This window comes from Pantherophis guttatus, chromosome 14, assembly GCF_059756535.1.
Source record: "Pantherophis guttatus breed Tessera chromosome 14, ASM5975653v1, whole genome shotgun sequence".
NCBI lineage: Eukaryota > Metazoa > Chordata > Lepidosauria > Squamata > Colubridae > Pantherophis > Pantherophis guttatus.
In genome coordinates this window covers 2,229,281-2,255,979 of record NC_142076.1, presented here as the reverse complement: position 1 = coordinate 2,255,979, position 26,699 = coordinate 2,229,281, and the positions used below count along the sequence as shown (strand labels likewise).

At 45.0% G+C, this 26,699-nt stretch overlaps 1 protein-coding gene across 2 annotated transcripts in view; it reads right to left on the bottom strand.

Annotated features, from left to right (window-relative positions):
- Positions 1 to 26,699, bottom strand: part of PRKCB (protein kinase C beta) — a 234,733-nt gene that overhangs the window by 136,474 nt on the left and 71,560 nt on the right. For both annotated transcript variants that reach the window (XM_034420612.3, XM_034420613.3), the window contains exon 3: positions 22,458 to 22,540. In XM_034420612.3, coding sequence (XP_034276503.1) covers positions 22,458 to 22,540 — 83 coding nt within the window. The remainder of the gene's footprint in view (positions 1 to 22,457; positions 22,541 to 26,699) is intronic.

Below are 26,699 nucleotides of genomic sequence, written 5' to 3'. Positions count from 1 at the left end.
CCAATATTGCATGGGGAAAGCTAGAAGCTGGTTTGCTTTCAACAGTGCCAGAATGATGTACTCAATAAAATTTTGCTTTTGGGATTTCAAAGTTCCTGAGAGTGTCTACATTTGTTGGGTTCATTGGTTGGACTGTTGACACCAAGTTCCTTTAACAGTTCCACATAGGACTCAGCCTTCAACCCCTTGTTCTATATGACTTTCTTTTCTTTAATAGAATTATTGTTAAAGATTTTTACATGAGTAAAAGATAGATATATAAAGGAAAGTTAAGAAATAGAAAAAAGATAAAAGGTGTGAGAGACAATACAGATAAAGAAAGGAGAAGTTGATTAAAGAAGCAACTTCTGATCTTCTTTATGGCAGCTACTTATTATCTCCCCTCTCTCTTTAAAATGACATTAAGTGGTTATATTCTTCCTATATTCAACCCTTTCTAATCAGCAAATCCAGAAATCAACATTTTGGGGGGTTTTCCCATTTTCAGCAAAAATACCATAAAAGATTTCCAACCTTTTATAAAAGTACTTATTGTTTTTATCCCTGATAAAACAAACAGCTCAGTTATGCCATTTTTGCAAATTCTGACACCTTCATAATCCACTCCTCCATCGTGGATTTTCAATTATTTCTTTATTATGTAGATATATTCATCATCCTGCAATTATCATATACAAAATCAATCTTCGTGCATTTTTTAAAATTGGTTATCCATAAGTCCCAATAAAAAAGTTCTGATTTCATCTGAAGATTTTATCTTTAAAATGCTTTGTTAACATCCTATGCATTTGTATCCAATTTTCGTTTGCTTTTTCACAAGTTCACTGTGCATGTGTCCCTTCGGGTTTTTCATATTTCTAATACTGACTAGTATAACTTTATACATCCTAGATTATTTATTATTAAATCTTCCTCTTAATTGTGCATATGAAAACCGTTGAAAACCAAATCCCTCTGCAGGGAATTGTTTTCTTGATTTCTCCATGTTCCTGTACTATTTTGTATCAACAAACCTTGACATGTTAAATCTTTTTTTCTTTTGCCTGCTGTTTTTTTCTATAAAAAGCTTCTTTACTGAAAACCAATAAAGGTATTTTCGGACACAGCTGGAGTTTATTCCATTTTCTTAATAAGGTACTTCTAACATAATGGTTTTTAAAAATCTAACATTAACTTTAACTTTATCGAACCATAAAAAGCTGTGCTAACCAAACCACATTTGAATCTTTTTAATTCCAACCTTATCTTGTTTATCAACAACATCCACTCTTTCATCCAAACTAAGGATGAAAAATTTGAAAATATGAAATAATATAGAATTCATATTAATAACAATAAGGTCAAGATGTTTTACTTTTTTTCTATCTGAAACCCAGTTTTAGCAATCAATTCTTTTTAATAATCCATCTCATACTTTTTTTAACATCTTTATTTTGTCTTTATTAATTTTACAACCATCTCATTTTTATATAAGCACAGTGGCTCAGCGGTTAAGATGCTGGGCTTGTCGGCTGGAAAGCTGGCAGCCCAGGTTCGAGACCTGAGCTCCATGTGATGGGGTGAGCTCCCATCCTCTCCCCAGCTCCTGCCCACCTAGCAATTTGAAAGCATGCAAATGCGAGTAGATTAATAGGTACCACTTTGGTGGGAAGATAACAGTGCTCTGTGACATCATGCAGGCACATGACTGTGGAATTGTCTTTGGACAGCGCTGGCTCAGTGGCCTTGAAATGGGGATGAGCAGAGGTGTCAAATTCAAGGCCTGGGGGCTGGATCCTGTTGTGACCCAGGCCCACGTAGTTGATATTAAATGCAAAACAGTTCCAAAAAACAAACAGATTTTATTAAAACAGCTGAGAATTAACTCATTCTCAGCGTATTCTAAATGAAATGAAAACAAAGTCCTTAAAACACCAGTCTTAGTTTATCTCTGACCTTGGGATAATTAGGCAAACTGCCAAAGGCTTTTCTTGGCAACAGTTCAGGAACAGAAGAAATAACTACAGCCAAACAAGAAGCAATTCTCTCAACGGTTGTTTTCCGGCAAAGAGGCCAAGAACCGTTGCTGGTCTTTTTAATCCTTATGGGAAGGGCCAATCATCTTTGGCCCTACTCCCGAGTCGTCCTCTCTGCTTTAGCTGTTCTTGCCTTCTGGCAGCTCTTCGTATGCGTGCACTAGGAACAGGCTCCTCCTGTTCCTCTGCCTCTCTACTGTCAGCTTCTGGAGGCTCCGAAATCCACACATCACTCCCCGATGGCCCTGGCCCCATCTCTGCCTCCGACACAGAGCCCTCATCCAGGCCTTCCCCAGCCTCCAGGACTGGCCCCTGTTCTTCCTCAACCTCATCACTCTCCGACTCTGCTGCCAGCTCTGCAGACTGATGGCGGACCACAACAGATCCGGCCTGCGGGGTGCTTAGATCCGGCCCATGGGGCCGCCCTGGAAGTAGCAAAGAACTGGCCCGTGGTGCCTTCTGCCAGTGAAGACGGAGCTCAGGAGGGCCACAGGTGTTCTTCCAAGCTCTGTTTTTGCTGGCAGAGGGTTGCAGGAGGCTGTTGCAGGCGAAAACAGAGCTCAGGAGCCCATTTTCACTGGCAGAGCACTCAGGCTACCACAGGCGCCCCTGACATGAGGGACGTTGAGTTGGCCATGCCCACCCTGGCCATGCCCCCCATCCCCCAAGGTCAAACACAACTCTGATGCAGCCCTCAATGAAATCGAGTTTTACACCCCTGATCTAGAGTCAACGACGAGTAGCAGAGTAAAATCTGCAGGGGGACTCCTAGGTGGCTTACAATAAAGCAAATAAAAACCCAAGATACATAATATAAAACAGAAATAAAACACACAGCAGTTGGGTAGAATCTATTCTGTGCAATCAGGAGACAGGCGCTAACCCACGCCCAGGGCTCCAGACGTGAGCACAAAAACATATTTTCAAGGCCTCATGAAAGGCCAATAGGGATGGATGGGGCCAGTCTTAATTTGAGTGGGATGATGTTCCAAAGGATGGGGACCACAGCAGAAAAGGCTCTCTTTGTGGGTTTCACCAGCCACCCTACCTAGTTGACAGAACCCAGAGCAGGCCCTTCCTGCCAGATCAGATCGGATGGGTAGAAGGAACTGGGCAGAGGAAATAACCAGGTTCTAAGACATGAAGCCCTTTAAAGCAGTGGTGAAATCCTCCACAGGTTGCCACTGGTTTGCTGCCCAGGCGTGCGTGCTGTGCGCCAAACACATGCTGTACGTGCGTGCTTGCGCAGTATGTGGCAAACACATGCTGCATGCACATGCATGCAGTGCACAGCAAATGTACTCTGCATGTGTATGTGTAATGCACGCCAAACGCACACTGTGTGCACACATGCACAATGCATGCCAAATGCACGCTGTACGCACACATGTGCAGTGCGTACCAAACACATGCTTCACGTGGAAAAAGGAGCCATGTGAAGGTAAATAAAACAGCAAGGGGGGGGACAGCTGTGCTGCGTGATTTAGATTTGCTAGAAAGCAGGATTTCCTGCTTTCTAGCAAATATAAATCGCGTGGAACAGCTGATCATTGGAAATACTGGTTCGGACGAAATGGTACCTTTTTTTTACTACCGGTTCACCTGAACTGGTGCAAACTGGTAGCATTTCACCCCTGCTTTAAAGGTGACAACCAATACCTTGAATTGCATTAGGAAGCCAATTCAATTGCCATTGGGTAAAGGGCCACATTAATTTTCATATATAAAGTCTTGCAAGACATTTTTCATCCTATCAGCTACAATCATAAATATTTTATAATCAGTACTCAGAAAAGAAATCGGTCCATCATTTTAACACATCGGGTCTTGAATTTAGGAAGTAATTCACCCCTGTACAATGATCAACCTATTCATACTCCTCATTGCATTATATAATCTCTGCAACATTTGCCACAAATCATTTGGATACTCAGCTAACAGCATGGCATTGTCCGCATATAAAGCAAACACACACCGGTGTCCATAGCTAACACACCTTAAAATTCCCGGAAGCATTCATCCATCTCTAGAGACATTAAACAGCCAAGGGGACATCATACATCTTTGTTTTATTCCAGGGGGTTCCAACCTTGGCCACTTTAAGACTTGTGGACTTCAACTCTATCGCTGGCTGGGGAATTCTGGGAGTTGAAGTCCACAATTCTTAAAGTGGCCAAGGTTGGAGATTCTTGTTTTACTCCCTCCTCCCTGATGAATCATTTGGCCAGCGCTCCAGCTCTGCTTTCATCAGAAAGAATTCTGATCACATTCAGCAACCGACCTTTCTCTGCTCGTTGCACACAAAAATTCCATAATTCAAGCCTGGGATTATTTGCCATGCACCAGGAATACATTCTGGGGCTGCAGAGTGCCGTCAGGCTTCCTGCCCCTGTCACAGGGATCCCCCATCCTCTACCTCAGCGCTGACCTCTTTTTTCGAAGCGAAGAGTATCTGATCACAATGCAAACTGATCACGCGTCTCTGCTTTCTAAATAGCCTCAAACCAATTTTAGTTCGGATTCTGTAAGGACAGCCCATGTCCTCCCACTGCAAATGTCTGGAACCTGGCCCAGCTCCAAGCCTGAAAACCCGGGTGGCCTGGATTTCATGGGGGGGGGAGGTTTCCTTGGCATCCCCTCTTTACATAGTACTGCATAGGTATAAGTGGAGATGGGGGGAAGCCACTCCCCCCCCAAGAGACAGCAGAAGAGATTCCCCACCCACACACTCCCCCCCGCCTGGCCCAGCTTTGGTGTCCCTCAGACTGATCTGCTCCCCTCCTTCATCTGCCCCCCCCCAAGTCCCTCTCTTCCCTTGGACTCAGACAACCTTCACCGGCACCTGGCCTGGCTGCCTCTGCTGCTCCCTGCTTGCATTTCCATGTTTGCTGCAGCATCATTGAATTCTGTCTCTCTCCCCAGCAGCAAAAGCCTGGCAGAGGCTGGGAAGGGGGCTCCACAACAACCCTCTGAGCTATCACAAATCGATCAGGAGCCCAGGAGCCCCATCTTTAGTGGCTGCTAGGATCAGAGCCAGCGACGCTCATAACGTAGTCCAAGGATGAGGACAGAGCAGACCCTTTTAGCATGATTGCGGCTGCCACAGCCAAACCACTCTGCACTCTGAAGATAAGCAGGCTGTGGCCTGGTTGAATGCCTGGATGGAATCTCAGGGCTGCAGATTAGACCGGGGAGCTGACAAAAGATCCCGGAGGGAGCCACATCTGTTTCAGTCCTCAGAAAAATAGGCAGACCTGCCCACGACTCCTCCAGAGTCCAGCTCAGCTGGAAGGAGTCTAGACTAGAGATAAATTCCAGACTGGGGAGGAAGAAAGTCTTCTAAACAAGAAGCTATTGCGAACCGAAAAGAAGCCAAGTTTTCCTAGCCAATGTGAAAGAGAAATGATTCTCAAAGTTTCACCCACAATTGTCCTTGGATTTCATATATGAGCCCCCTTTTAGGACTCCTTTTACAGCTGGCTTGGAAGTTAAAAACAGTGGGGAGGGGATGCCCCAATTCCTGGTGGGCTGGCAAAGCTGAAGCCCTCAGACGGGCTGTGTTGAGCATCCTTCAGCTTCCCTGCCCTGCATCCGGGCATCACCCCAGGAAAAGAGAGATTTGACTCCCTCCTGGCTGCCTTCCCAGTGGGCTGTCAATCAAAGGAATAGAAAAGTAAGTAAGCTTTTATTGCAGTCAGAGACCAAATTAAAATAGACAAAGAAAGGGAGCATATTTTACAAATATGGATAGATCATGGGACAGTACACCATCTACTGCCTCAAATACAATCTGTACTGTTAATACTAGTGATCCTCTGCTGTCGGGCTTACCCGTCTCTTTTCCCGTTTTTTTCCAGCCACGACTGCAGCAAAATTTTTTGCCACCTTTAGAGTTATATTGGGGTCTGCGTCCTGGAGTAGGAAATAAAGGCTGAACATATCAGGTGAACCAGGGAATCTCTGGGAAATAGGAGAAATGAGTCTTGATCTTATATCCCGGTAGTGGGGACATACGAATGTAATATGGAACAGGGATTCCGGGGATCGGCCATCACATGTACAATGGATGGATTTTAAACCAACCCCCCCCCCCGAAAGCCTACTGTCGAGGACATTCGAGGGGATCACATTAAATCGTGCCTTCATAAATGCAAGCCTGTGTTTGATAGAGTGTAACGCAGAGAGGTAAGGCAGAGGGTGAGACGAGGGAACAATACCAAGGGAAAACGGTGAGCATGTTCCCGATCCATGTGCCAGATTTAGTTGTCTATCAATGTTGTCCAGCCGTTGAAAGATCAACAATTTGGCAGCATCAGGGCCTAGAATAAAAGCTTCAATGGGGGAAATCCCTATCTTCAAAAGTTTTGTATGGATATTATGGGCCCAGGGACTATGAAAAGGGTCCCGCCATAGGCATTGGCCTAGGTAATAGCCTGGGAGTCTGGTCCACAGGGACAACCAATAGCCAATTGCACGTTTCCACAAGATTGTTGCAAGTGAGGATATGCCCAGTTCCAAACGGATTGCGGCGCTACTTACGCAGGGGGGGGGGACTCCCATCAGACGGCGAAGGAACTGGCTGTGAACAGACTCAAGAGAGGAGATGTTGGATTGGACCCAGAGGGAGGCACCATAGGTGATAGCAGCTATCACCTTTGCCCTGTAGACTTTTATTGCTGAGGGGATGTGATGGGCTCCCTCAGTATGAAAAAAGTGCACGAGGGCATGGGTGGAGATCTTAGCCTTATTACAGAGAGACTTAACCTGCGCAGGCCACTTGGTATTGGATTGAAAGAGGATACCTAGATATTGGAATCTGTGGACCTGTTCCACTGGGATGCCATCAAGGTTCCATTGATAGATTTTCCTGCTTCTTGCAAAAGTCATGATTTTAGACTGAGTGGTTTATATGCAGTTGGTTAGCAGAGCAATAGGCAGAAAGGATTTTTAAGGCTCTAAGTAGGCCCATCCGGGAAAATGAAAGTATTGCGGCATCGTCAGCGTAGAGCAGGAGCGGACATCTATAATCAGCTAATCTAGGGGCATGGATGTAGACCATGTGATCCGAAAATGCCTTTCTCCAGTCACTGATATATAAGTTGAAGAGAAAGGGTGCCAGAATACATCCCTGCCTAACCCCCTTGTTAACGGGGATAGCATTAGAAAGATCTCCCTGTGGGGTAAGGCGCACTTTTGCTTCTGTTCCGTCGTGCAGTTGGGAGATAAGCCAAAGTAATCTTTTGTCAATGCCCCAGGCGGAAAGTTTGGCCCACAGCTTAGCTCTAGGGATGCTGTCGAAGGCAGCCTTTGGGTCTATAAAGGCAACGCAGAGACGACCCTTCCTGGGGATGGAATATTTTATGGCAAGATGATGAAGGATCAGGGCATGGTCAATTGTAGAGTGGTCTGGACGGAACCCTGCCTGCTCATATCCGAGCAGGTCGGCCTCTTCAGCCCAGCTCTCCAGTTTAATTCAATGGCTATTTACACCCATAATTCTGGACATGAAGAAATCACTGGGCTGCTTGGGATCTGCCACTGGGAAACCTGCTAAGGAGCCTCTCATGAAGACCACGATGCGATCCTGCTTGCAATGCAGTCTTTACTAAGGAGGAAGCCTCTCGGGGCTCCCTGCAGACCAGAAACCTGGCCCTGGAACCGCTCTGGAAAGGAAACTGAGCAGATTCAGCTCTTTCAGGGCTGCCAGCTGCCCAGCTCATGCCTGGCATTGGGCCAGGCTGCAAAACTGCTGCTGGACCAGCCGCTTTGCCTGCAACCCAAGGAAAATGTCAGCAGGCAACATTCCCTCCCCAGCTTCCCAGGAATGAAGAGCCAGCAGGACTGGCTCCTCCCAGGTGGGGGCAGGTGGATGGCAGCGATTTGGCAGCCCCCTCAACCGCTTCTCAAGTGACGCTCAGGATTCCAAGCTGGTAAAAGATGCAATTAATGTGCATTACATGCCTGGAACTAAAAGGCATCCAAGAATAAAATGGGTGCTATTCTCTATATGGAGAGGGGGGGGAGGGAGGGAGAAGGAGAGAGAGGAAAACTGAAGCGCTTTTAATAAAATCATAGCATATTATCTAAGAGATAGTTATGGGAGGGGGGAGGGAGGGGGAGGGAGGGAGGGAGGAAAGAAGGAAGGAGGGAGGGAGGGGGAAGGCAGGCAGGCAGGAAGGAAGGAAGGAAGGAAGGAGAGGAGGATGGAGGGATATGTTGCTGTATGTTTATATGGACAGGATAGAGAAAAGGATGATGGAGCCCGAATCCTGCTATGGAAGCCAGACTCCTGACACATTTTAGGGCAAAGCAATGGGTTTGGCGCATTTGGGGGGGGGGTAAACAAGCTTTCAGTGTGGAATTAGTCCCATCGCAAGTTAAAGTATAACTGCAAATAATGTTGAAGGTATTTGTTTTAGATGTGGACAGGAAAATTATGGCTTTTCTCTTTTAGGGGGGGCAAAATTTGGACAGTAGTATCATGGGATGTCATGTTTAAAATTAAAGTGTCTCCAGAGCCCCACCCTCTGCCCTTCCCCAGTTCTATCTCCACATATGCAGAAAATGGGTTCCCCATGTGCAGGAATTTGGCTGCAAAGACACATCTGGGGAAATCAAAGCTGCAGCATCAGGCGGAAGAGAGGCAGCCAAGCCAAAAGTCAATTATCACACAGCAACTGTTAATGAGATGAAAGCTGGAGGCTAGCTGGCCACTTTCAGGGTCCAAGGCAGCCCCCCCATCCCCCCCCACACCCCATACCCCGTGCAGAAACCAGCCGTCAGCTCTCCTTGTTTGGGGGGGAGGGTTGTCACATTTTTTCAACAAGAAATAATATTTTGGAAATGATCATATTGGTCATTAGTTTCCCTGCATTTTCCATTGCAGGGAAACTAATGGTCTATTGAACTAGATTGTTCCATTTTAGTAAGAAGCAGATACAGGCATGTCTTAAATGAGCCTTGAGATTTATCTCGAATCACATGGGAGCTGTCTTTTGGACAGAGAAAATGAATGCATAATCAAAAGACTTATTATGGTTTACCCCTGGAAGCCCAACCATATGGCTTCAACTATTTAGTGGATTGCATAATTGATTAATCTAGATCACCTATGGATAACTTTAATGAATCATGGCTTCAAATTATCAATATATTTATGTCAACAAAATACATTTTGCATGTTTTTGCTTATTTTCAGTTTCCTTCTTTTGCAATTTTGTTTTCCTTCATTATTTATATTTAGTTCATTAAAAATGAAAAACAAAAAACAGTTAGGTCTCCTTGGGCAATTAAATCAAATGCCAGGAGGCCCATTTGGGAAGAAAATCTCCCTCATAAAAGACATGCAGGAACAGAAGTGAAAATGGAAGCTGCTGACAAGGTCATTTCCCAGTACAGGAACCACCAGGAAGAAAGGAGTAAGCTATCAATCAATCAATTAATATCCTGTCTTTATTATTTTTATATGGGTTCAAGGATGCTTCCAGGGTCCAACCCCCTCCCACCCCCTATCCCAAAGCTTCAGAGGGAAGGCTTTGCTCATTCAATAATGTATGCAAACACAAAGTAATTTATGGCCTCTAGACTCCACCAGTTTTATTAACCTCAAAAAAATCTCACAATATAAAATTATTATACTCTAAAAAGAGGATTGCCTTGTTATTCATTTAATAATTATTAAATAAGCATAAATTACTAAATTTGTTACTTTAATATTTGATAACTGTATTTCAGCTTCACTGGCTTCCTTTGTAATATAATCCACATCTGTGTATTTCATTTTATGACTTTAAATACATAAAAAGTCCACCAGACTACAAGAACACAAGCGAGCAATCAGACAAGGAGATCCAAAGTCATCGGTAGCCTCACATTGCAATGAACAAGGACAGACTTTCAATTTTGCAGTTACTAAGATTGTTGGCTGAGCAGGGACAAAAATAGCCAAGGAAATGATTGAAGCTGGAAAATGGGCCCCCTGTCAGTCAATAAGTCAATAAGATTTACCATCAGCTTATCAAGTACTTAGGAGCCCAGGGCTTGGCAGCACAAGGAAACAACAGCTAATGACTTAATAGCCAGCCATCAACACACCAATGAACAACTAAAAAGCAATAGCAATAGCACTTAGACTTATATACCGCTTTACAGTCCTCTCTAAGTGGTTTACAGAGCCAGCATATTGCCCCCCAACAATTTGGATCCTCATTTTACCCACCCCGGAAGGACGGAAGGCTGAGTCAACCTTGAGCCTGGTGAGAGTTGAACTGCCAAATTGCAGGCAGATGGCAGTCAGCAGAAGTAGCCTGCAGTACTGCATTCTAACCACTACACCACTGTGGCTCACAGTGCCACAGACAGCCACAGACAGCTAAGCATCACATAAATAGTACACATAGAATAGCCAAAAGCACATGTTCTGGTGAGAGAGAAGTTCCCTGAGGATGGGCTCCAGCACAAATCTGAAAGCTCAGAAGACACAACCTCTGGTCCCAGTGACCGACCCAGATTGAATTCTGCAAAAAGACCATAGTTTCCCCAAACCATCCAAAGGCTCCATGGCACAAAATGGTGAAGAACACCTGATCTGGGATGGTGGGTGGTTCAATTTGTCCCAACATTGGGGAGATTTAAGAAAGCAATCAAAATTGGTTTATTTCAGGAGAAGAAGAACAGCAACATTTTCCTTTTCCATTATATGGATGTTTATGGTTCCTCAGACTTCCTGTGGTAGCCTTCTATTTCTTTCTTATTTATCCCATTTATATACCGTTATCTTTATTTATTCATCACAAGTTATATATTACTCAATCCAGTTTACCCGAGCAGACTGTAAAACTGCTCAGAGGAGATTAGCAACTGAAATAAGTCTGATAAAACTGATAAAACATTACTTTATAAGGCCTTGGTAAGACCACACTTGGAATATTGCATCCAGTTTTGGTCACCACGATATAAAAAAGATGTTGAGACTTTGGAAAGAGTGCAGAGAACAACAACCAAGATGATTAGGGGACTGGAGACTAAAACATATGAAGAACAGTTGCTAGTTTAGGCATGGCTAGTTTAATGAAAAGAAGGACTAGGGGTGACATGATAACAGTCTTCCAATATTTGAGGGGCTTCCACAAAGAAGAGGAGGTTCAATCTGTTCTCCAAAGAACCTGAAGGCAGGTCAAGAAGCAACAGATGGAAACTCATCAAGGAGAGACCTGGAATAAAATCTAGGTTTTCTTTTTCCTCTCTGCCTCTGATTACTCAGCTGTACTGACGAGGCAACACTTCTGCAGCTCCTGAAGGATTTATGTCTTTCATAACCATGACAGAGTTATGGACGTCTGATTCGAATCACTGTTTTTCTCTAGAGGGATCTCTTGGGAAGGCCTCCCATTAAGAGCTCTTATGTCCCGTAATCAAATGAAGTTGAAGGAAACAACTTATTATGATCCTGTCCCAAAGCTCTCGGTTGAGAGTTTATTAAAACACACATTATATGGACTTAAAACATTTGGGATTCGAAGCTTAACCAGCTTCAGAAAGAGCCCAATTCTGCCAACTCTTGTTCTGCTGTAAATTGCCCAGAGTTGTTTGAAATGAGATGGAAAGGAAGGAAGGAAGGAAGGAAGGAAGGAAGGAAGGAAGGAAGGAAGGAAGGAAGGAAGGAAGGGAGGGAGGGAGGGAGGGAGGGAGGGAGGGGAGGAGGGTGGGTGGGTTAGTGTTACAGAGGAATGACTCCAGGGGGTCCCCTCTCTTTAATATGGGAGGGGGGAACTGTCAAGACTCTCTCCAGAATCTGGCTGTCTGATGGCCTTCTTCTCATCAGAATGCCCATGGCAAGGAAAGAGGAGCTTTGGTCATGCAACAAGAGAGAATATAAGGCTAACTGGAGCATTAGCCAGAACCTTTGACCCTGCAGGATTTTCCACTGGTGGGAGGGCTGTCCTGGGGCTGGCAAGGTCCAGAAGAAATGCAAAAGGGGCAGATTTGTTCCGAATCGCAAACCACGTGCCGCTCATCAAGCCCCTCTCAAGGCAAAGGAGGTCCTGCCCATCAAACTGCTTTCCAGCCCTCTGGCAACTGCTATCAAGGACAACAAGGAATGAAATCAGAGTCAAGCGTGCCCTCTTTGAGAGCTAAAGGCAGCAGTCACAGCAAAGGAATTAAATCTGATTCATTCCGGTTCCCAACCAATGAACGGGGGTTGCTGGGGGGCTTTGTAGCATTGCAGGGAAGAAACGTAAGCATTGCAGGGAAGAAGGGGGAAGTCTTGCATATAAGCCTCACTGAAAGAAAAGGCTTTCCTTTCCATGCTCTTAGAAGCGCCAACCTCACACCCTGTTTGCGGGTTCACTGTCCTACAGGTGTTGTGCAAGAGCATCCCACCTTCCCCTGGGACACCAAGACATAGAACACAGAATAATAAGAGTTGGAAGGGACCTTGGAGTAGTAGTCCTACTGCTCGAGCAGGAGACCCTATGTCCGTGATGGCGAACCTATGGCACACGTGCCAAAGGTGACACGTATAGCCATATTGGTGGGCACGGGAGCTCAGCTCCAGCTGATTTTCGGGCCTTTTGGGCCCACCAGAAGTTGGGAAACAGTCTGTTTCCTGCCTCCGGAGGACCTCGGGGAGTGGTGGGGAAGGCCCATTTTTTGCTCTCCCTAGCCTCCAGAGCCTTTCTAGGTGTCTGGGGAGGGCAAAAATGGCCTTCCCCACCTCCTGGAGGCCCTCTGGAGGCCAGAAACAGCAGGACGTTGGCAAACGGTCTGTTTTCGGCCTCCGGAGGGCCTCCAGGGGGTGGGGAAGGCCATTTTCGCCCTCCCCAGACTCCTAGAAAGCTCTGGAGGCTGGGGAGAGCAAAAAATGGGCCTACCATGCCATCGCATGCCAGGAGTGTGGGGGAGGTTGTGTGCGCATGCACGGGGGCAGGGCACATAGAATTATGGGTGTGGGCACACACGTGTATGAATCCCCTGCTCCTGGCATGCGATGGCAAAAAGGTTAGCCATCACTGCCCTATGCCATTCTGGACAAATGGTTGTCCAGTCCCTTCTTTTTTTAAAATTTTGGGATATACATCAATATCATTATATGAACAGCGAGGCATCTGGGTATCATTCGTTTAAATGCAAACAATAATAGTAATATTAATAATATTTGTTACATTAATCATACTTATGCAATTGTGGTGTTATTATACATATTTGTATTAGAGTGTGTTCCTTCATTGTTTAGTTGTTTTTGTGCGCCATTCTAATAACAATCACAATATTATTTAAATGTACATAGTGATACCATCTTTCAACATCTAATCTTTACATTTAGCTATTACTTTTAGTATATTATATAAAAATATGTATAATATTATTCCCCTTTGATCTTGTCTCTCTTTCTATTCTAGCTCTCAATAAAGCCAATCTTATATTAAACAGCATTCCCTTTCTAACCCTCATCTCTTCCCTGCTTTAGTATTTGAATTCTTATTCATTTTTTGACTTGCTTCCCAAACTCCTCCCTTGGGTCTTTGTCTCTGTCTACATCTTTCCTATTTAACCCAAATATTTCTTCCATCTCTACTATCTTTTGCTGCCGTACCTCCGGAGGATCTGCCCAAGCCCCTAACTTCTCTTCAAACTATATATTTATCCAATCCCATTTTTTGATCTCTTAATATATATTGTCCCTTATTTGATTCATAGGTCTTTATTGTCTTCTCCTTGTCTTCATGTTTTATTTGTTGATTTATCTGTTCTGTCTTTTCCTCTGGTCTTTCTATTATCTCCTCTATTTCCTGTGTTTTATTATCTTTATTCATTGTCCCTTGTTGAACATTTTCTGATTTCCCCACAGTGTCATGCATTAAGTCTTTTATCTCCCTGTGGTTCTTTATCAATGTATCATAAGTGCTTTGGAGCATCAAGACCATTTTTTTTTTTGAAATCCACTCATCTCCCTCTGATGCAACATCTTGTCTTATTTTGATAGGTCCAAATATTGCCCAATAGCCTGTCAGTAGTCTGTCAGCGCCCCAAAGTCTCAATTGTCTGTGACCTCAGAAAACCAGCTTAGAAACCATTTGCTCAGTCCTAGCATTGCTCCTCAGGGGAATGCAATAGTTACAGTTCTTTGTGTCCCACAGTTAGTCAATTAGTTCCATTTAGGTAATCCAGGAAGATTTCCAAATGACTCCTTAAGTCCACTCTGTAAATTCAGTCATAGATCCTGGCATTTAAAAGTCGCTTTCTTCAGATGTCTTCCATAATCTCACAGTTAAACCTCCAATAACCATGAAGTAGACAGATATAGAACAATAGATGGCACAGCAATCCTCCAGGTGTTATTTATTTCCACTTTTTTCCCCTTTGTCTTATCAGTACTTCCCAAGGTTGTAGGAGTTTAGTATATATTCCATTCACCAGTAGATGGTGAATGACAAATATTTATATCAGTTTTTTGCAAGTAGTCAATATTCAGACAAATAATTCCAGCATTTAAAAATACCTTACTAAAATATTGCCAATGAAGTTTAAAAATCCAATCTTTCTATATTTTAAAGATTTTGCGCTCTCCCTTTAGTTCCTTTTCTTTTGGGTCTATAATTTTTCTCTCTGCAATTATTCGCCGCTTTGACAAGCATTTCAAAGAGTCTCTTTTCCAGGGTTTATTTTCTTTGGGGTTAGGTTCTAGCAGTGGTGAAATGTAAAATTTGTTACTACCGGTTCTATGGGCGTGGCTTGGTGGTGGGGGGTAATGTGACTATGTGGGCGTGGCCAACTTTTTTTTTTTTTTTACTTTTAAAAGCATTTTTTCTACATCCTTAAGAGGTTGCAGAAAAAAAATGCTTTTAGAAGCCTCTGACGATCAGGCAACTCAGCTGGGATCGCCAGAGGCTTTTAAAGGCATTTTTTTTCCTACAACCTCTTCGGCTGAAGAGGTTGCAGAAAAAAATGCTTTTAAAAGCCTCTGACAATCCCAGCTGAGCCGCACGATCATCAGAGGCTTTTTTTACTTTTAAAAGCATTTTTTCGGCCGAAGAGGTTGTAAAAAAATGCTTTTAAAAGTAAAAAAAAAGCCTCTGATGATCGCATGGCTCAGCTGGGCATGGGGGGGCAGGGATTTTTGCTACCGGTTCTCCGAACCACCCGCCACCATCGCTACCGGATCAGGTGATCCGGTCCGAACTGGGAGCATTTCACCCCTAGATTCTAGGTTAAAAAAAAAAATCACCTCACCCAGTTCCAATCACTGTTCATCTATACCACTGTTTTTTTGGCTGCCCCAGCTTCACAGCAGTCATAATGACAGCCTCTCCTCTTCTTCGTTAATGGGAGGGAATCCCTGGAGGGAAGTCACCACTCTCCGTGACCTGCAGGGTGCCCCTCCTTTCTTTGTCACCCCTACAGGTTGACTTCAGCGCCTGGGGGGGGGGCTCCAACGAGGAGGATTCGGCGAGAGTTCATGGAGCCCCACTCCTCACATCCAATCTCTCCACGATGTCAAATTGGAAGTTGTCCAGTCCCTTCTTAAAATCCTCCAGTGATGGAGCATCCATAACTTCTGAAGGCAACCCATTCCACTAGTTGATTGTTCTCACTGTCAGGAATTTTCTCCTTAGTTCTAGGTTGCTTCTCTCTTTGTTCAGTTTCCATCCATTCCATCTTGTCCTGCCTTCAGGTGCTTTGGAGAATAGGTGGACCCCAGTAGTGGGTTCCACTTACCTTTGCCACTTGTTCAGTATCGGGAGCGCACTTGTGTGCAGAATCTTCTGCACATGTGCAGAGCATCCGTGATGAAGTCTGGGTGGGTGGGCGGAGCCTCCCACAGCCACCACTACCAGTTCACCTGAACCAGGGCGAACCAGTAGAAACCCACCACTGGTGGGCCCCCTCTTCTTTGGGGCAGCCCCTCAAATATTGGAACAATCCTTCTTTTCATTAGACTAGGCATAGCCAGATGCAAAGCAGCAGGCTCTCCACAGCCTTGGTCACCATGCTGCACCATGTCAGAAGAGGCATTTCCAAGGCAGAGCTGCACATCAATTCCTCTACTGCTTGTTCACTTGCTTCTCCTCCCATCATGCACTCCCTTCTTGGCCAACTAAGTGACACTTACCAGACCCACAGCACTCCTGCTTAGCAAAGAATGTTTTGAAAATCTCATTTTACTCTCTCATTTCAGCCTTTTTTTGGCCTACTTATGCTAGCTTCCTTTTGGAAATGGTGTCTTCTTTCTACAGGTTCAGTTCAGTCTCCATCTCATCCATCCATCCATCCAAGCAGAACATAAGGAATCTCCTCAAAGCAACTCACCTGGACCAAACTAAATGTCTATGGAGATTTTCAGTCATCAGGGTCATGGTTGTCTCAAAGGTGTTTTTTCAAGAGGCAACTGGACTTTCTGGGGTTTTTTCTTTGAAGACATTTCACTTCTCACCCAAGAAGCTTCTTCAGCTTCAGAGATGAAGAAGCTTCTTGGATGAGAAGTGAAACATCTTCAAAGAAAAAAACCCAGAAAGTCCAGTTGCCTCTTGAAAAAACACCTTTGGGACTGGACCAAAGTACTTTTTTCCCATACCCTGCCCCAGAAGATCATGGAAGATATGAGTTGGGAGGATTTTAGAGGTCATATAGACCAACCCAAACGCAGGAATCCACTAAACCAGCTTTGTGGCTGACAACCTTCTATTGGCCTAATCACATTCTTGTCTTCTGAGAGAAAAGAGTTTTGCAGCTGGCTTGCAAAAGTGTAAGTAATGCAGTAGAGTTCTCAAAACTGAAATGCCATTTGAAATGCGAACCTTCAGAATATGCAGATGGGTCTGTAGATCCTTTTCCTTAATTAAAACAAAAACTATCCTCTAGTTAGGTCTGGCCTATCCAGCATATTTAGAAAGTAACAGAATGATGGGTTAGAAAATATCTAAGATCATCAAAGGCTTTTTTTCTTTTAAATGGCTCTGACGATCCAAGCTCTGATGATCCCAGCTGAGTTGCCTGATCAGCAGAAGGTTTTTTAAAAACCCTCTGATGATCAAGCAACTCAGCTGGGATCGTCAGAGCCTTTTGAAAGCATTTTTTTACATGGTTTTACATGTAAAAAATGGTTTTAAAAGTAAAAAAAAATTGCCCATGCCCACCCAGTCACATTTCCTGCCCCCACCAAGCAACGCCCACAGAACCGGTAGTAACAAATTTTAGATTTCACCACTGGTAGAGGGTCTCCTGCTCGAACAGGAGGTTGGACTAGAACAACAGTCTCTAACCTTTTCGGCTTTGATGACCACCGGGGTGGGGGGGGAGATGGTTCTGTATGAACGGTGAGTGGGCACATGCACCTACCCCTTGCACAAATGGAGCTGCAGGCTCACTCACTCGCCCACCCACTCAACTGCTGCTTCATGGCCTGGTTCTGAACAGGCCGTGGCCTGGGGGTTGGGGACCCCTGGACTAGAAGACCTCCAAGATCACGTCCAACTCTGTTATTCTATGTTCTAAGAACAAGTGCTGATGAAATGATTAAGCTATAATTATTAGATTAACAGAGTTGATAGGTACCTTGTAGGTCATCTAGTCCAACCCCCCGCCCAAGCAGGAGACCCTACTACACCATTTCTGACAGATGGCAGTCCAGTCTCTTCTTGAAAGCCTCCAGTGATGAAGCTCCCACAACTTCCGAAGGCAACTTCTGTTCCATGGGTTGATTGTTCTCACTGCCAGAAAATTTCTCCTTATCTGATCAGTAAATTCATTATTTCAAGGCATATTGACTGGGAAATTGAGCTCAAATGGGTGCTGGGCTAAGGGAAGACCCCATTTCTCAGGGGTCATCCCTGAGTCTGTACCTCCAGACTGTGCATGGTAGCACTACAGGAAGCTACAGTGGTAAAAAATATGGTCTCACATTTCAATGCCACTCCTCAGGAATGTGCAATTGTTTTGACTTGCACAAAATCTCATCCTTTACATGGCAGAAATTGTACTGCTTTGTACAAATAATTAGGGAGTAACCACGAGTTCTGGGGTTTGATGACTATCAAAAGGAAGCATTTTAAAATAACTCTTTAAAACGAAAGATGAAGCTGTTTTGTTCTTAGAGTGACATCCTCCGTCAGCAAAAGATGTTCTATTTGAAAGTAAAGATAGATTTCTTGAATTTGACTGGCTAACAATGGTGGCTTCCTTGACATATTTTGACTTTTAAATCAGCTAAAACTAGATTTACAAGGCAATAAAATTAGTGTTCTTAAAGTTCACAAAAAAGTTGAAGTAACAATTTGAAAAGTTTGTTTATGGCGAAAGCAAGTTGACAAGAGAAATATTAAATCTTTTTTTCAACATTAACTGAATTACAGGACAAATATGGTGAAACTAATACATGAGATATGATTTCTGTATGAACTTATATCAAATGAAGGAAAATGAATATTTTCCTTCTGAAAAAATATACATTAACAGCCCATTTATCATTAACCCCCAAGATGAGAAAAATACCACTGACTATATCAGATGTAAATTCATTAACTGAAGTTGCCTGTGATATTGCCTTAAAGGAAATATTGAAAACATGAATATTCACATATGTATGAAACTGCTATTTCTTGATGTGCAACATATAAATATGACATGATTTTTCTTCTTTCATTTTCTTCAAATATAAGTATAGCAATAGCAATGGCACTTAGACATATATACCACTTCACAGTGCTTTACAGCTCTCTCTAAGCAGTTTACAGAGTCAGCATATTGCCCCCAACAATTTTTTTAATTAATATAATATATCTTTTTTGGTCCACATTTTACCCACCTCGGAAGGACTGAGTCAACCTTGAGCCTGGTGAAATTTGAACTGCCAAATTGCAGGCAGCCGGCAGGCAGCAGAAGTAGCCTGCAACACTACATTATAACCACTGCACCACCAAAACAAAGATTTGTTTCTTTTGCTCCAACTAAACTGGACTGAAGACTGGACTAAACTTGTATGTAAGTATCAAAAGGAAAACAGGAAAAAAAACCCAGCTCCCATATAAAGTTATATGGCTAGGTAAACTTGGATAAACTCTGCTAAACTCTCCCCAACCAGTAGCCCTCCAGCCTCATCTTAAAAAAATCGGAAAAGAGAAATCCACTTTTGCTTTAGGCCAGCACCTCTCAACCAGCTTTCAGATGGATGGACTCTAACTCCCAGAATCCCCAGCCAGAAAGCTGGGAGTTGGAGTCCACCCATCTGAAAGCTGCCAAGGTTGAGAGATGCTACTGCACTACAAAAACAGTTCCAAGCCTTATAGAGTTTCTACCAGTAGGAAATTCCTCCTAATCTCTTTGCATGTTCACTCTTGTGCTTGCTGTGACCTTAGGGTCAAGAGAGAAAAAATCCATCTTCTCTTGCCCTTTTAAAAATTTGATTTGCTCTCCTGCACTTGATGGTCTTCTTGCTATTGTATCTCCCAATCTTGCAGGATGCCCCTTTTCATCCCTCTATAGGCATTAGAAGAGCACACAACTTCTCTGAAGTAAGGCGGGCAGCTATTTCTGAGTAGGGAAGCAATGAGACCTTCTTTTCCCCATCAAAGCCGGCCATAACCCACTATCTTTGCCCCCAAACCAGCATGCGGCTGTTCTGCCCTCTGAATGGTGGGAGATACACTCTGGAGACCCCCAGTTGTCTGCCCTCATTCAGATTTGGAACCTGTTGTCAGGCTCCAAAGGCCAAGCAAGACACGTTGAGTTTCTTCTAAGCAGTTTGTTTTATTCTTCCTCACCTCTAGACAGAGAACTTGCCAAACTGAAACAGAATGTTTGCACCGATAAATATACTCTGAGAACTCTTGGGGAAGAGCCATCTTGACTCTCTTTCTCCCACACAAGTTATCTAAGCTTTGTTCTCGCTTGGTCTTCTGGAACGCCTCCTTCCCTGCCTGCTGGAAATGAGGACTGCATTCCACCCCACTAGCTGGCCCATGGGGAATGGAGCAGTTCCAGTCAACAGAAGAGGTTTCCCCAGAGGAACTGAGCAGAGCGGCCTCACGGAGCATCAGAGATGCCGCGCTCTGATGGAAGGTGGCCTGGGGCGGATCAGTGGAGGACCCGTCATCCGATGACCCAGAAGCATCTTGACATTGGAGAGTGGCAGCATCTGTCTCAAGGCCAGGAGGTGGAGAGAGAGGGAGAGGAGGGGTATGTGTGTGCAAGGCAAGATTCAAGAGTCAGAAATGCCATAACCATCATTCACATCCTTCAAGTACCATCCCCATATCCAGCACAGAGTTCCTGAAACCCTTGAAGGATCCCCTAATCTGCTCAAGATGGAGGATCAAGTAAGCAGGAGGGGAAGGAAGAGAACTGCAGGGGGAAAACTCTCTTCCCCCCCCCACCAACTCCCCACTTCCAGGTGGGAAAGGGACAAGTGGTGGAGAGAGAGGTGGAGGCCTCAGACAGCCCACCTCGGTCAACATTTTAAAGACCTTCTCCACACCTGCCTGGCAGCTGGCCTGCGAGGACAATCATCTGGCTGTATTTTGGTCTGCTCATCACCAAAGAGACTAAAAATAGAGGGAGAACAGAGGCTCATCAGCACCTCCCCATCAATCACAGTGGCAGCCTCTGAAATTAGCTCTCCCCCACTGACAGCACATCGCTTCAAAGAGTGTGTGTATGTGTGTGTGTCTTGCCTTGCTTGGTGCCCAGAATGTGGATCCTCTCCAGATTTTCTAAAGACTGCTGAAAGCAGAATCTGTGTTTTTATTGTTAAATTAATTGCTGGGTTTCTAGCTCAAAGGGCCCCGAGGTATCATTTATAGATATGTATAAGCGTTTGGAGTATGGCAGGAGAAAAATGGGAGGGTTTGGCTCCAAACGTATTTTGCATTTCCTCCTAAACTTTCAAAACTCTGAATGTTTAATTTGCCTTTTTGACAAGTTTGACAAGTTTTGCAATTGGGCATTTTCCAAGTCAGCTGGAAGAATCCTCTTTCGTTGCTCTCCCAGAGATGGGTTGCCACGAGCACGTGGATCAAATCATCCATTGCAAATCATGGCTCCATCTTGGCAGTGGTGAAATCTAAAATTTATTACTACTGGTTCTGTGGGCGTGGCTTGGTGGTGGTGGGGTAATGTGACTGGGTGGGTGTGGCCAATTTTTTTTTTTAAAACTTTTAAAACCATTTTTTCTACAGCCTCTTGGGCAAAGAGGCTGTAAAAAAATGCTTTCAAAAGGCTTTAATGATCCCAGCTGAGTTGCCTGATCGCCAGAGGCATTTAAAACAAAAAAAGTCTCTGCCGATCAGGCAACTCAGCTTGGATTGTCAGAGGCATTTAAAAGAAAAAAAGGGTTTTTTCCTTTTAAAAGCCTTTGATGATCCCAGCTGAGCCGCACGATCATCAGAGGCTTTTTTTTTTTTTTACTTTTAAAAGCATTTTTTCGGCCTGAAGAGGTTGTAGAAAAAAATGCTTTTAAAAGAAAAAAAAAAGCATCTGATGATTGTGCAGCTCAGCTGGGCATGGAGGGGGGCAGGGATTTTTGCTACCGGTTCTCTGAACCACCCGCCTCCATTGCTACCAGATCAGGCGATCTGGTCCAAACCGGGAGCATTTCACTCCTGCACCTTGGGTTGTTTGGTCATATCCTGCAGACCCCTCCCAAGCATGGCAGGTGGGTTCCACAGGAAATGGAGGAGGGGGGTTAGGAAAACAGCCCCTGAGCAGAGAAGATCCTTTTGGCATGAAAGGTGGACTCTGCCTTTCAGCCTGGCTTGTACTCAAAACAGTATTTTAAAAACCAAACCTAGAATGTAGAAAGTATATCCGGGGACAACAAGCTGCGAATGGGCTAAAGGGGCTGGCGGCAAGAATATCACACTGATGCCCAGGACCATGTGATCAAATCCCCCCTGTCTTTTAAACATCAGGACTCTCCTCCCTCTGCAGACAAACCTGTAAATTAAGATAGTTGGGGGGGGGGGCTGAAATTCACCAGGTGTCGTGATCCCGGATAGGCCTCAATTCTGTTCTCCAGGCTTAGCCTTCCCTTATTTTTTGCAGCTAAAATACACACACACACACACACACACACACACACACACACACACACAGAGTACTTAAATGGAATTAAGGACACCAGCTGCAAAGGCTGTTCAAGGACTGAACATTCAAATCTGCAGTGAACTTTCCTCCTGTTCAAATCAAAGCACACGAAATGTGCAATTTTGATTTTTTTTTTTTTTTTTTAGATCTCCTAATGGAGCCAATTGGCTTTACCCACGTACATTCTGCCTTTAGATCATATAAATTACACACCCACTTTCCCTCCAGGGAAAGCACCCCTGAGCATCCCCAGCTGGGAATGGGCTCCATGGTGTCAACCACAACCCCAGGCTGGCCCTCTTTAGTTGTCGCCCCTCAACCGTTCCCTCCGTCCTTCCAGCCAGCTCTGCTGAGTTTACTCACGTCGGAGGCAGGTCCCTTGTCGGCCCCCGGGCAGGAGAAGGTAACAAACTCATGGCACCTCTTGTGGACAACGAAGCAACAAACTGCAACGAGAAAAGCGAGGATGCAGGTTAATGGGGGGGCTCGTGAGGTGTCTTCAGTCCGGTTTAGGGATAATCCTTGGGGTACCCCATGTTATCCCTGCCAGATCGTTTACTGCATTTCCTGAGGCTCACATCCTGATTTTGCATTTAATGTGGATTTTATGGCAAAAGTAATTTGTTTTCCTGTCTTTTAAAAAATAAGATGAATTTGTTTAATTTACAAATGTAACAAGATTATCCCTCAACTTTATATGGAGTGTGTGCGTGTGTGCGTGTGTGTAAAAATAGACCTTGCAAGATTTTGCTCCGCAAAATTCATGAAGGATTTTGCAGAGAAATCCATTCATCTGTGTGAATTAGTGGCAAGCAAAGTCAGACTCTGCGGAGGCCTTTGCTAACTCTAGTGACCATGGCCCACAGCCAAGATGGATGGGAACTATAATCCAAGACATTTGGAGATTGAGGAAAGGGGCCCAAGGGATGCGGTAAGATCAAGTTGTTTGTTTGTTACTCTACTTTGGGTGGTTTAGGGGTGGGGAATTTGTGGTGAGTGGGTGGGTGTTTGGGATTGTTATGTGTGTTGGACCTGGTCTTTGGGTGTTAAGTGAATTTTGTTGTATGGGTATACTGTGTATACACGTACAATGACAATAAAGTTGTTGTTGTTGTTGTTGTTGTTATTCATCATCATCATCATCATCCAAAGAACAGTTTTAGCAGATTCATTTTAATCCAGACTCAGCCCTTTGTGCCCAGGAACAATAAGGAAACAAGAGGCAGAGACTGGTCTTCGGATTATCCCTAAACCACAAACTCTGGAGTGAGTTGGTCGCTTAAATCTGCTGACAAATTACTCAAAACATCTGGCTCTCCTTCTGCACTTAACCAGCATTGCAAATCACTGATTTGTCCAGAGAGACCTACAATTCCTGGGTGATTCAGAAGCAGAGCTAATCCCCAAGTGCCACAATCTGTTTCTTCTGGTATGGTGGTATCAGTGACCTGCTCATTGGGCATCCAGATTCACTCCACATCTGCAACGATGGATCTGTGGGCTTTTACCACCCCAGTTACTCCTGTGCCCAGAGCAGAGGGACAACCATCTTACCTATTTTATTTTATTTATTTATTTATTTTTAGTGTATGGCACATGTTAGCCAGAGATCACCGAGTTAGCTGGCTGCCTCAGTGAAAGGAATTTTTTGGGGCGGTGTTACCTTTTACCCGCGGGACACCTGAATGCTGGTTGGCATTCGGGGAGGCTCCTTTCTTGTCCCTACGCAGTTTGTTCGCTCCCGGGAATCGAACCGCCGAGCTGCAGACCTTAGTGGTGCACAAGCCCAGCATCTTACCACACAAGCCACCATGGTAATGCTTAATTTTTTTAAAAAAAAACCCAATCCTATTTATTGAGTTTATATGACCCCTCCCCCCATCCCAAGGAAAAGGACTCAGGGTGGCATGCAATAAAACAATATATTATAAAACCACTTTTATAAATATTGTAAAATACTTGGTAAAACCACTAAACCAGGGATGTCAAACTCAAGGCCCATGGGCCGGATCTGCCCCACAGAGTGCTTAGTTCTGGCCCATGGGGCCACCCTGAAAACAGTGAGGGACTGACCCATGGTGCCTTTGCCAGCAAAAACAGGCTCCCAAGCTCCATTTGCGGCTGCGGCTGTGTCCTGCACCCTCTGCCAGTGAAAACGGAGCTCAGGAGGGTCGCTCCATTTCCACTGGCAGAGGGTTTCAGGAGGCCGTTGCAGCCGGAAACAGAGCTCAGGAGCCCGTTTTGCTGGCAGAGCACTTGGGCTGCCACTGGCGCCCCCGACATGAGTGACATCGAGTAGGCCATGCCCATTCTGGCCACACCCATCCCGGCCCCCTGAGGTCAAACACAACCCTAATGAGGCCCTCAATGAAATCGAGTTTGACACCCCTGCACTAAACCAAAGCAATTAAACGTACATGAAAACAAGATCGGAAAAGGACTAAAATGTTATACATGGTGCAGCCAACATGTGCAAGCTTCCTGTGGCCGGTACTGTAAGCGAACATCGGTCGGGGAGGAAATGCAGATGAAAATGCATATACTGCGAAGGCTGAATGCATAAAAAATGAGCTTGGCTCTCCCAGTTCAAAGCCGTAAAGACGCCTCTTGCAAATGCCAGAATTGGCACAGCCAGCCCTCTTTGGGGCCTAGGGCTGCCCTCCAGATGTCTGCAAAGGACTAGCTGAGCCACCCAGGGCAGATTGGGAGTGCGGCGCCATCTCAGCAATCGATCGATCGATCGATCAGGCCGTTCTTGCCACCAGGCTGACCGTGGCGAAGGGAAGCCATTTCGTTCACAAGGGAGCTCGATCGGCCTGCAGACTTTGCTGGGCAGGGGCAAGGAAGCAGAAGTGTGTAACACAGAGGCTGCCTGGCACTGTGTCTCCTCCTGCTGGCAGCCAAACAGAGGCCGGTGGGAAGAGAGGGGAGAGCACGTCAGACCGTAGCAGCTCAGCAGAGCAGAGCATCCACCCCAGGAGATAGTCAATTCAGTTATGATGGCCTTTTCATGTGATGCTAAACAAGAGAATCCATATGGCAGCTTAGAGGCTTTGCGGCATTTCGTGCAGGGGAGGAGAGACCGAGGAGGAATACAGATTTGCCCAGTTCACACATCTCTGATTGGACTGTGACTGATACTCTTACCAATACTCCACCCAGGGAGGCTGTCTTTCCCTGGATCATGACTGCATCCATCCAGGGTGCTTCCTTGATGCCAAGAGCCCTTGTCCAGAAACTCCCCTCCAGCCCAGGCACAGGGCATCACTTCTGGTGAGCCTCTCGGCTATTGTGTGGCCCTGAGGATAAGACTCGCAGACGGTCCTCGCACAGCTCCTTGTGCCAAAAGGATCTTTCCCAGCTTCCAGACACAGACTGTGTACAGGTAGTCCTCGACCACAATGGAGCCCCAAATTTCTGTTGCTAAGCGAGACAGTTGTTAAGTGAGTTTTGCCTCATTTTACGACCTTTCCTGCCTTCGTTGTTAAGTGAATCACTGAAGTTGTTAAGTTAGTGACACCATTGTTAAGTGAATCTGGCTTCCCCATTGACTTTGCGTGTCAGAAGGTCACAAAAGGGGATCATGTGACCCCCTGAACGCTGCGACCATCATAAATATGAACCAGTTGCTAAGCATCTGAATTTAGATCATGTGACCCTGGGGAAGCTGCAACGGTCATAAGTGTGAAAAAGTCATGTCACTTTTTTCAGTCTTGTAACTTCGAATGGTCACTAAACAAGTAAATTGAGGATTACACATACAGACATCAATAGGAGAAGTCTAGAAAACAGGCTGCCTCTCACCTGAGATGGGCTTTTCAGTGACCCACCCCCCAACCCGGCATTTGCGGCTATTTGGGGAAGCCCGAAGGGTTGACAAAATGCACAGGGCAGGTTCTCTCTCCACCCCGCAAGGCAGCCCAACCTCTGCAGCTGCAAAAGACATCCGAGGCATCTCAAGTTATCCTGAGGATCTCTTGGATAAATTACTGGGTTCCCATCCTTCTCAATTTCTCAAAGAGAAAGGCAACCTGCCTTTCTAATCTCCCTTCCCCCTCCTGAGCTGAGCCTGCCCTTCTCAGCTTGGCCAAGCCGCCCTAGCCAGCCTTGGGGGTCCCGTTTTGGGAAGTTTTCATGGCTTGCTAACATAAACTACTTTTATTTATTTATTTAAGTATCAGCTGCCTTTGAGGCCTGGGGGCCTTCGGGTGGCAAAAAGGAAATCATCTTCCTCTAATGGCTCCTCAAGTGAAGATGCCGCGAGGAAGCAGCTACTGGGTAGATCACATCTGCATTCATACACACACACACACACACAAACAAACATATTGTTTTGAAGATCTTCGTTCCCCAATGCTCTTTACTTTGGCGAGCCTTGGAAACATGTCAGTTTCAATTCTATCAGAATGTCTCGGCAATTCTGTTTGCACTGCTCTGTTTTACTTATTGATGGTTTACATTCATGTAGTGGACAAGCAGCTTTTCCAAGCAAAATCTGTTCCAAACAGAGAACAGGCTAGTTGAAAAGGGGAGGGAGGCCCTGTATTTTCTCATAATTGTGTGTAAAGGCCACTCAAACTAAGCAAACGCATTGTGTTGCCTCCT